At 40.6% G+C, this 11,597-nt stretch overlaps 1 protein-coding gene across 1 annotated transcript; it reads left to right on the top strand.

Moving 5' to 3' along the window:
* Positions 1 to 742: 742 nt before the first annotated feature.
* Positions 743 to 11,339, top strand: LOC140037864 (uncharacterized). Its single transcript, XM_072083012.1, has 6 exons — positions 743 to 968; positions 2,340 to 2,751; positions 3,040 to 3,676; positions 3,800 to 4,140; positions 4,738 to 5,260; positions 11,088 to 11,339. Exons 1-6 carry the CDS (start codon positions 743 to 745, stop codon positions 11,337 to 11,339), a joined length of 2,391 nt encoding a protein of 796 aa, XP_071939113.1.
* Positions 11,340 to 11,597: the final 258 nt, after the last annotated feature.

Genomic DNA, 11,597 nt, shown 5'->3' with positions numbered 1-11,597 from the left:
CGATTGCTGGAAGACCTACTCTTACCCTGACCGAGTAGTGCTTGCTATAGATGACGATCGGAGACCGAGTAGCACCAATCGTAGGTGCTTTGCGGAGATAGAGCGTCTCCAGGCCACTCTCCGAGATCAGGGAGCTCGGATACGAGAGTTGGAGGCCGCGGTTCTGGCAGAGCAGCAGCAGTCAGATGCTTACCGTGATCAGGCTCATGCGGTGACTGGACGTTTGATGCACATAGTTGGCCATATACGAGACCGGACTGACCACATCCTGACCGAGTGCGAGGCACTTGTTGAGGACGTGATCCAGGACTTGGCCGAGGAAGGCCAAGCGCCTGTAGCTCCTGCCGCTCCCGGTGCCCCTGAGGAGGATCCTGAGGAGGACATGGAGGAGGAGCCGAGCGCGTCCTCGGAGTCAGTTGGGTCGGCGTCTAGCCAGACCACTTGTTAGGATCGGGGTTTTAGGAGGTTTTGTGGGCTAGTTAGGAACATAGTGGGACGACATGTCTTCTTTTGTTTTTGTTTTAGACGGGTCCTGGTGGATGTAAATATCTTTTGTTCTATGTTCCTTGGCTGTTATAGCCTTTGACTACGTGACTTGTTGGCCTGTATATACGACCTGTTTGATATGTAAATAAAGTGCTTGTTTCTTACGTGTTTATTTGCCTCTAGTTATATTGTTGCAACGCGATATATGAGTCGTACCTTACCCCGTTTATATGTTCTAGTTGGTTGACTCTCAAACATGGAGGATAAAAGGAGTCGGACCAAGAAAACTAATCGAGAACGCGGTTCCAGGCGAGGCCGTGAGGGTGAGCAGGTACAGGAACCGGTGCCTGAACCGATAGAGGAGAGGGAGGCAGCGGTTGAACAGCAACCTGAACCCCAGACTACCGGGGAAGATCAGGTGGCCACTGCCATCCAACAGATGACCAATATTTTAACTCGGTTGGTGGAGCAACAGGGTCAAGGTTCTGTAAATCAACCTAGAGACCCTGATTCAGGGCAGGATAGAGCCTTGGAGAGATTCCAGAAGTTCTCTCCACCCAAATTCCTAGGAGGACCAGACCCGTATGAGGCTGAGAAATGGCTGGAGGCCATGGTAAATATCTTTGCTGCCCTAAACTACACTGAGGAGAGACAAGTCCAATTTGCCGTATTCCAATTTGAAGGGCCAGCTAGGGCTTGGTGGAATGTAGTGAGGGCCAAGTGGGAGAGAGAGGAAACTGCCTGGACTTGGCTAAACTTTGTACGGGACTTCAACGAAAAATACCTTCCACCCATCGTCCAGGAGAAGAGAGAGGACGAATTCATTAAACTCCGTCAGGGACTGATGAGTGTAACTGAGTATGAGACTCAGTTTACCAAATTATCTAAATTCGCTCCCGAATTGATTGCTACGGAACCAAGGAAAGTACGAAGGTTTATACAAGGGTTAAATGTGGAATTGCAAGAAGCCTTAGCAGCGGTCCAAATCAATACTTTCACGGAGGTTCTGGAGAAGGCTTTAAGGATAGAAACTGCTAGGACGCAAGTAAGGAATTTCCACGCTAAGCGGAAAGGGGCACCTAGTGGAGCCCAAGGGTCGGTACGAGGCGAGCGGAGCATGCCACCCGCTAAATCCGGTCGTGGAGCTGGAGGTGGACGATTTTCGAACACGTTTAGGGGCAGTGCTCCGAGAGGGAATGCCCAGAGGGGAGGCCAGGGCGGTAGAGGTCAAGGTAGAGGTTTTACTCAGGGAGGTCAAACCTCCACTCCCCGAGTGACATGTGGGTATTGTGGAAAATCAAACCACACGGAGGACGAGTGCTGGAGAAAGGCTCGAAAGTGTTTGAGGTGCGGAAGTGCGGATCATCAGATGGTCAATTGTCCGCTAATCAATGACACTCAGTCGACTGCCAGGTCAAACCCAAAGCCGACTACTACTGGAGGGGCCAGGTCGAGGGTACCGGCCAGAGTGTACTCGCTAGATCAAACAACTGTGCTTGAACCAACCAAGGTGGTAGAAGGTACAATCCCTGTTTTTCACCGGTTAGCTAGAATTTTAATAGACCCCGGTGCTACTCACTCTTTTGTTAATCCTGTATTTATGCTTGGAATTGACTCGAAAGTTGAAAGGTTACCTTATGACTTAGAGGTAAGAACACCTACGGGTAATCAAATTTTGCTTGCGAATGAGATGTATAGGAATTGTGATATTTGGATTGGCGAACGGAAATTGGTAGTGGACCTCATTAGTCTAGCCATTAAGGGGTACGATGTTATCCTAGGTATGGATTGGCTAGCTCACTATCATGCTCGAGTAGATTGTAGGATGAAAGTGGTTGAATTTTGTATACCAGGAGAGGCAACTCTAAAGCTTGATGTGAGGGGTATGATAGCCTCTTCTGCACTTATTTCGGGTATAAGGGCTAGGAAATTGCTTAGTCGTGGGGCTCGTGGTTACCTAGCTTTCCTAATTAACACTCCGGGAGAAAAGACTAAGTTGGAAGACATGCCAGTAATCAGTGAATACCCGGACGTATTTCCGGAAGAATTGGAGTCTTTGCCACCCGAAAGGGAGATTGAATTTAAAGTGGATTTAGTACCCGGAACCACTCCCATCTCTAAAACTCCTTATCGTATGGCACCTGCTGAGCTCAAGGAGTTGAAGGTGCAACTGCAAGACTTGCTAGAACGAGGGTTTATTCATGAGAGCGAGTCTCCATGGGGAGCTCCAGTTCTATTTGTTAAGAAAAAGGACGGGAGTTTAAGGTTGTGCATTGACTATCGAGGATTGAATGCAGTAACCATTAAGAATAAATATCCTTTGCCCCACATAGATGAGTTATTTGATCAGTTACAAGGGGCTGTAGTGTTTTCCAAATTGGACCTGCGACAAGGGTACTATCAATTGAGAATTAGAAAGGAGGATGTGCCAAAAACGGCATTTAACACTCGATATGGGCATTTTGAGTTCGCTGTGATGCCTTTTGGTTTAACCAATGCCCCAGCAGCATTCATGGACATGATGCATCGAGTGTTCAAACCTTACTTGGACAGGTTTGTAGTGGTGTTCATTGATGATATCTTGGTATATTCGAGGTCAAGGGAGGAGCATGAACAACATTTGCGGATAGTATTGCAAACCCTAAGAGAGCACCAACTATTCGCTAAGTTCAGTAAGTGTGAATTTTGGTTAGAAGAGGTGGCGTTTTTAGGTCATATAATTTCAAAAGATGGTCTTGCTGTAGACCCGGCGAAAGTGAAAGTTGTGGCTAAGTGGAAGCGGCCAGAAAATCCCACAGAGGTTCGAAGTTTTTTAGGCTTAGCAGGGTACTACCGCAGATTTATAAAGAATTTCTCGAGAATTGCAGGACCCTTGACTAACCTGACCAAGAAACAAGGAAAGTATATTTGGGACGTTAAGTGTGAAAATGGTTTTCAAGAGCTTAAGAAACAATTGACTATGGCTCCAGTTTTAGCTTTGCCCAGTGGAAAGGATAGTTATACGGTTTATACCGATGCTTCAAAAGAAGGGCTAGGGTGCGTGTTGATGCAGAATAGGAAAGTGATTGCCTACGCATCCCGAAAGTTAAAAACTCATGAGCAAAATTACCCGACCCATGACTTGGAACTTGCAGCTGTAGTGTTCGCTTTGAAGAAATGGCGACATTATCTCTATGGTGTAACTTTCGAGGTTTATACGGATCATAAGAGCCTTAAGTATCTGTTTTCTCAGAAGGAGTTAAATCTAAGACAACGTCGGTGGGTAGAGTTCTTAGAGGATTATGATTGTACAATTAACTATCATCCTGGAAAGGCCAACGTTGTAGCAGATGCTTTAAGCCGGAAGGCTCAACTGGCAAGTTCTATAGTGAGAGAGTGGAGCCTATTGGAAGATGTATGTGAGTGGAAACCTCGTTTGGAACCGGAAAAGGTGGTTTTTGGAAATATTGAGGCGAAATCGGCATTGATGGAACAAATCAAAGAGGGCCAAGTGAAGGATCCAATAGTGCAGAAGTGGGTAGAGAGAGTGAAGAAAGGGGAGTTACCTAATTTTAATCTAAGCCCTGATGGAATTTTAAAGTTTCGAAATCGTGTCGTGGTACCTAGGGATGAGGAATTGAAAAGGGAGATTTTAGAAGAATCACATTGCTCTAGGTATACGGTGCACCCAGGGAATAATAAAAAGTACCAAAATCTTAGGAATCTGTATTGGTGGGAGAAAATGAAGGCGGAGATTGCCCAGTTTGTGCAAAAATGTCTTACGTGCCAACAGGTGAAAGCTGAGCATCAAAAGCCGTCAGGTTTGTTACAGCCTTTAGAGATCCCTGAGTGGAAGTGGGAGCACATAACGATGGATTTTGTGTCAGGATTGCCACGAACACAAAAGGGGCATGATGCAATTTGGGTAATAGTGGATCGATTGACTAAGACTGCACATTTTCTGCCAGTAAATATGAAATATTCCTTGGAGAAACTTGCTAAACTTTATATGGATGAGGTAGTGAGACTACATGGGGTACCAGTGAGCATTGTATCTGATAGAGACCCTAGGTTTGTATCCCGATTCTGGCAGAAATTACAAGAGGCTCTAGGAACTAAGCTGAGTTATAGCACAGCGTATCACCCGCAAACTGATGGACAATCTGAGAGAACTATCCAAACTCTTGAGGATATGTTGAGAGCCTGTATTGTGGATTTTAAAGGAAGTTGGAGTCAATACTTGACTTTGGTTGAATTCGCGTATAACAATAGTTATCATTCCTCTATTCAAATGGCCCCATATGAAGCCTTGTATGGACGACGGTGTCGATCCCCAATCCATTGGGATGAAGTAGGAGAGAGAAAAGTAATAGATCCAGCTACTATACCATGGGTTGAGGAAGCCTATGAAAAGGTGAAAGTGATCCGCCAGAGACTTCAAACCGCCCAAAGCCGTCAGAAGAGCTATGCCGATCATAGGAGGAAAGACTTGGAGTTTGAAATAGGAGATAAGGTGTTTCTTCGGATCACACCATTGAAGGGAAAGATTAGATCCGGAAAAGGGAAAAAGTTGCAACCACGATATATAGGACCTTTCAAGGTGCTTCAGCGAATAGGAAAGGTGGCTTATCGACTTGAGTTACCAGCTAACTTGTCTAGGATCCACGATGTCTTTCACGTCTCTTTGCTTAAGAAATACCATCCGGATCCGACTCACATTTTGCCACCCGAAGATGTTGAACTTGACGAGTCTTTAACCTATGAAGAACGACCTATTCAGATACTGGATCGAAAGGTGAAGGACCTGAGAAACAAGCAGATTCCTTTAGTAAAGGTACTATGGAAGCATCATGAAGTGGAAGAAGCAACTTGGGAGCTAGAAACGGATATGCAAGAAAAGTATCCTGGCCTGTTCACGACAAAAGGTATGAATTTCGAGGTCGAAATTCTTTTAAGGGGGAGAGGATGTGAGGACCCGCAAATTTCCTACATTTTCCCTCAAAAATGTCTTTTATTCGAAAATTATTATTTATTAAGACCCCTACCTCATTATATCACACTAAGTGTAAATAAACCTAGAAAATAAGGTTTTACGCTTTGGTTTCAAATTTTGAGCAAAATTAGGGTTTTTTGCGATTTTTCCGCCGGATGAATTTTCGGTACTGGCCGAGGATCAATTTGATGATTAAAAGTGACTTTTAAGTGAGAAATAATATGTGAGTAGTAGCAATGATATAAGGTTAGTGAATGAGAAGTAAAAACCCTAGTACGTGAGTTTTTAAGAAAAACGGCACGAACCGGCGGGTCCCGCGCATTACCGATTGAACGCACCACTTGACCACCATTTTTTCTTACCCAACAAGTTGTTGACTTTTGCACATAATATCTTCTCTCTTGGCAGCATGTTGACCGAAAATTGGTGGCTAAGAAAGGCAAGAAGGAAAGAGAAAAAGAAAGGGTGGTGGTGGTGACAAGTGTCACCACCTCATGGCTTCTTACCCAAGACCATTACCATCCATATAACCTCAAGACTTAGCCATTTCTTCCTCATTTCTGCTGGTGCTGGCCGAACTTAGCTTGGAGAAAACACCAAGGAAGATTTCTTCATTTCACCTTCAAATCCAACAACTTAGTGAGAAAATCAACAAAGTAAACCGATTAAACCTACTATTGAGTGATTATCTAGTGATTGGTGGTGGAAATTTGGGAAGGGAAAGCTTGGGGCTGCTCTTAGGGACTTCTAATCAAGGTAAGAGGATGATATCTCTCTAACTTTTTCTTTCAATCATGGTTAAAGTAAGCTTAGTAGCTTGATTGGTGGTAGATTCATGGATGCTAGCATGTGTAGTAGTTTTTCCCCAATTTAGTTGATGAACTAGGGTTTCTGATTTTCTGCTCAAGTTGATGTATGATGCATGAATGTTGTAATTAAAGTTATATAAGGTTGTTTAGTGGTGATTAGAACCAGAAATTTGAGGAAATTACACTTAGAGCTACAAATTCCAGATTTCTGGAAAATTTCCCAAGCATTCTGTCTGAAATTGTATCTACATGTTAGAGGCCGAATTGGCCTTTGGTCAAAGAAGGAAAGTTGTAGAGAATGGTGTTTTATAGGTGACTATAAAATTTCAGCTCAATCGGAGCAACGCAAAACGTGAAAAGTCCAAAATACCCCTACTGTTTTAAGAATTTCCCAGCAGTCCGTTTCTTCAGTTCAGTCCAGTTTATCACGATTTTTGACCAGGATCCATTCTGATTTAGCTCTGGGCCAAAACATAAAAGTTGTAGTGTTATGAAGTAGCTTTAAAATGCCTCAAAGGAAACCTGATTCGGACTTGTGTACACTGAGTTAGGTCCGTTACAGCATAATGCGTTTAAACTGCCGGTGAATTGGTTTCTGGTTTAGTAATCTGAGATTTTGACTAAGTTACATTAGGAAATGGACTAAGTGACCTTCATGAATGTTGTAGCTTTGTGTCTTAGCTTCGAAAGGGCACAGGTTTCGTCTTAATCTGATAAGCGTAGCCTCGGATGTGTTATTACCGCATTTGTACGTCAAATCTGTCTTGTGCCACATTGAATTTCTGCACTTGTACTTGAGGCGATTCTTGTTGTTATAATATTGTGAGCCTATGGAACGGCTCTTGACATAAATTGCTTATTTGTATGATGTTGGGATATTGTTGAAGGAAAATATTGAAGCCTAAATGGCTGGAAATTAGGTAAACACAAAGGGCACGCTGCCCAAATTTTTATTCGAGGTCTAGAAAACTATCTTTGCGACTTGAGTATAGGTTAAGTGATTATCACTTGAACTATCGAGGACCTTTGCCACTTGTTTATCGAGGGTTATATGTTAGGACTTGGCCGAACTTGTACCCTTAGGAAAGCGATATGAAACACTATGAAACCGTTTTACTTGCACTTTTGACTCAAGAGTCATCTTCAAGCAAAAATGTTATTAAATTTTTCAGTTTAAAGAGCGAGCAACTATTTCACGACTCTTCTCAAGTGAATTTCAATTTCTTGATTCTTATTGAACGAAACACTTAAGTCTCAAACTTTGGTTGATTTTCAAAGTTCTCAAGTTAAGTTTTATCGCAGATTTGGACTCCCAACTCGGAGTACCACCCAGACACGAGCACTAGAAGCACTATTTTGGTGAGTGCTTTCAAATATCCGATTGTACTTGATATGTGTACCCCCTACTTGACTTGCGTGATTACATGACAATGAATGAAAGGGCAAGGGTGTACTTTATCGCACTTGCCCTAATATGACCTGTTCTTGCTATTGATCATACTTGACTTGTTGTACATGTACTTGAATTGTATCTTGCCTGGAATTCCAGAAACCCTGTGGCTAGTTAATCGAGTCGAGCCAGCAAGGGCCTGGTCGATTAGATAACAAACCCTGGGTCACTTGTAATGTCGAGTGGAGTGTTATCTCCTCGACTAACGGTATACTCGAGTATTACCACCCATGTTTCGTATGGCGTGCGGGCCCGGAATAGGGGGTTGATCGGTGGACGGAAATTGGCGTGTAGCGGAGTTTATTTGGACTTGGAATTACTTGAAAGTTGACGGAGTGTCGACTACCACTTGACCAAGCTGGAATGGAGCCGTAACATGAATACCGTATCCTTATATGTGAATGTGCATCTAATACTACTTGACTAGCTGAAGTACTATTTCCTTGATTTGACTTATTTGCTCGCCATTTCACTTTTATTTTGCTATAACTTGGTTGCTGACCAATTTGATATTTGAGAACGTCACTGAGCTTTGGCTCACCCCGTTAGTTTGTTTTCCTTACAGGGGTACGGGTGACGCGAGAGACTTGTAAAAGACTAGTGTAGCCGTTTGTTTTGACTTTTGACTTTTGGTCTTGTACTCGCGCTATTCCTCGAACGAAACATGTTGTACTTGGATTGTATACGTTTTGTACTAGTTGGTGTATTAAGACTTTGTACCTGATTCCTATCAATGTAAATTATAAGTCTGAATCATGAATATTATTTATGGTGCATGGTTGTGTATTTATGATTCGATTGAGATAGTGAGTGAGTCCTGGCGAGAGCTGGGCAGGCGGTCCGCCGAACCCTTTGGTACGCCTTAGGGAGAGGTGGGGTCGTCACATGACTGCCATTGAAGAGACCAAAGATCTGAATTCTATGCCTATTGAATTTCTCATTAATTCTCTAATCTCTTATGAGCTAAAACTTAAGTCTAAAGTGCAAGAGGAAGAGGATGCTAAAGGGAGGAGGCGCATTGCTCTAAAACCTTCTCAAGATGAAAATGACTCAACTTCCTTGAATGGAGAAGATGTTGAAATTGATGACAATGACCTTACTCTCATCACAAAGAGTTTCAAAAGAATCCTCAACAATAGGAGATTCAAAAGAGGAGGACCTAGCAATACATTTCCAAATCAATTCAACAATGCAAGAAACAAAGGAAAGCTAGAGGCCAACAAAAAGCAAGTTGAAAAATATTTTGAATCCGACCAGCCTGGACACTACATGAATGAATGCCCAATGAAGAAAAAAAAGAAGGAAAAGTTGAATGAAAACCAAAGTTTAACAATTTTCAAATCACATGGAATGATTGCAACTCGGATGGTGATGTTGAAGAGGAAGAAGAATCTGCTCAAATGACTTTCATGGCCATTGGTGATGATGAGGTAACTACTTGCAATTCTCAACCTGACAGTGAAGAGGAATCTGATGATGATGTTAATTCCTTCATTGAAAGATTGCATAGCAGCCTGAAAGATTCTTATGCTAGAAACAAGGAACTAAAACAAAAAATTAATTTTCTTATTCAGGATAATGCAAGTCTTTTACGACTGAACAAGAATCTGAAAGTTGAAAATGATAACTTGAATAAAGTTGAGACTGATCTACATGTTGAACTTGATTAAAAAAGAAAACTTTGTGAATTGTTCAAAAAGGAACAAGGTGATTTGAAAAGAAGAATGGATGGTTTAAATGAGTTGTTTAAACACAAGAAACAAGTTTGTTTTCAAAAGAACGAGTCAAGACCTCACTTTGACATTCATAAGAATAGGTTGAATTTCAATGCAAACGAATTTATTATTTATAAAAAAACCAAGTTAAATTTGTTAAACCTGTTTATGTAAGTAATTCGCTAACTATATGTAGCTTTTGTTGCCAAGTTGGACACATAAAGAATAACTGTTATGTAAGAAAGAATATGAAAAATGGCATGAAATGCATGTGGATAGTTAGATATAATGCTAACTTTCAAGGATCCAAAAAGTAAATGGGTATCAAATATCATCTAGTGAACTCTTGTGTAGGTGAACTTGGTGAATGTCATTAAGGAATCAAAATCGTTCATTGATAGTGGATGCTCAAGGCATGTGACTGGTGATCCATCACAGTTCATCAAACTCAAGTCAAAATCAAGTGAAAAATTAACACTTGGAGATGATAACAAAGCCAAAACAGTTGGAGTAGGAGATGTTGGTAAGAATGATCAAACTTTTGTTCACAATGTTCTTCTTGTTGATAATTTAAGTTATAATCTGTTGAGTATTGGTCAATTATGTGATAGAAATCTATTTGTGCTATTCAAAAAACATGAATGTCTTGTTCTTGATTCAGAATTCAACATTATCTTCAAAGGAAAAAGAGTGAATAGCATTTATGCAGTTATTCTTGAAAAAATTGATTCTTCAAGCCTTAAATGTCTTAAAGTTACAAATGAAAACCCTTGGTTGTGGCATAGAAGACTTTGTCATTTCAACATGAATTTGTTAAAAGAAATTTTCAAAAAGGAACTTGTTAAAGGTTTACCAAAAATTAAGTTTGAAAAGAACAAAATATGTGATGCTTGTCAATTTGAAAAACAAGTCAAAGTTTCATTTAAACCTAAGAAATGTGTTTCTATTTCAAAACCTTTGGAGCTTTTACATCTTGATTTATTTGGTCCTACACAAATTGCTAGCTTGGGTGGTAAAAGATATTGTTTGGTTATTGTTGATGATTATTCTAGATACACTTGGGTGATGTTTCTTGCACACAAAAATGATGCTTTCAAAAATTTTGTTTCATTATTTGCAAAAGTTCAAAATCTGATTAGATTGAAAATTATCAAGATTAGAAGTGACAATGGCTTGGAATTTAAATTTTTTGATTTTTCGAAATTCGGTGATAACAATGGAATCACACATGAGTTTTTAATTGCTAGAACTCCTCAACAAAATGGTGTTGTCGAAAGAAAGAATAGAACTCTTCAAGAAACCGCACGAACCATGTTGAGTGAATGTAATTTGCAAAAATATTTTTGGGCCGAAACCGTTAATACCGCTTGTTATGCTATGATTAGAGTTCTTTTGAAACCTATTTTGAACAAAACCTCTTACGAGTTAATGTTTGATAAAAAATCAATTGTTGGTTATTTCAAAGTCTTTGGTTGCAAATGTTTTATTTTAAATGTCAAGGAACATTTTGAAAAATTTGACAAAAATCTGATGAAGGTATTTTCTTGGGATATTGTGAGAACAAAAGAGGTTTTAGAGTCTACAATAGAAGGACTCTTGTTATTGAAGAAGCCATACATGTCACTTTTGATGAATCTAATAGTGATATTTTCAAGAGTAGTTGTAAGGATGATGATGTAGGTGTTCAACAAGGACTTAAGAAGCTCACAATTCATGATCAAAACAATGCTCCACAAGAAGAGAGTTCAAAGGGAGATGATCCTCAAGACCATCAAGCATTGGAAGAAAATGACAATCACGATGATGCACCTATGGATCTTCCAAAAGTTTGGAAGTTTGTTCAAAATCATCTTAAGGAACTTATTATTGGTGATCCATTCGAAAAGATAAGAACTCGCTCCTCTTAGAAATAATTGATGGATAATTTTGCTTTGGTCTCACATTTTGAACCAAAAACTGTTTGTTGATGCATTGACTGATGAAAACTGAATTTTAACCATGGAAGAGGAACCAAAACAATTTGAAAGGAACAAGGTGTAAATATTAGTTGAAAAGCCTCAAAATCATCCTATCATTGGTACAAAATAAGTGTTTAGAAATAAAATGAATGACAAAGGTGAAGTGGTAAGAAACAAAGCTAGACTAGTAGATAAGGGATATGCTCA

The sequence above is a fragment of the Coffea arabica genome, chromosome 3c (genome assembly GCF_036785885.1).
Source record: "Coffea arabica cultivar ET-39 chromosome 3c, Coffea Arabica ET-39 HiFi, whole genome shotgun sequence".
In the NCBI taxonomy this organism is placed as follows: domain Eukaryota; kingdom Viridiplantae; phylum Streptophyta; class Magnoliopsida; order Gentianales; family Rubiaceae; genus Coffea; species Coffea arabica.
This window is presented reverse-complemented; position numbering and strand designations above follow the sequence as displayed.

Bases quoted from the DNA above. Each gene is read 5' to 3' on its own strand.
- LOC140037864 (XM_072083012.1), top strand. From the start codon at position 743: ATGGAGGATAAAAGGAGTCGGACCAAGAAAACTAATCGAGAACGCGGT. The intron at 4,141-4,737 runs GTATACGGTGCA...GTATAACAATAG, and splicing joins GAAGAATCACATTGCTCTAG to TTATCATTCCTCTATTCAAA. The intron at 5,261-11,087 runs GTGAAGGACCTG...GATATTTTCAAG, and splicing joins TTCAGATACTGGATCGAAAG to AGTAGTTGTAAGGATGATGA.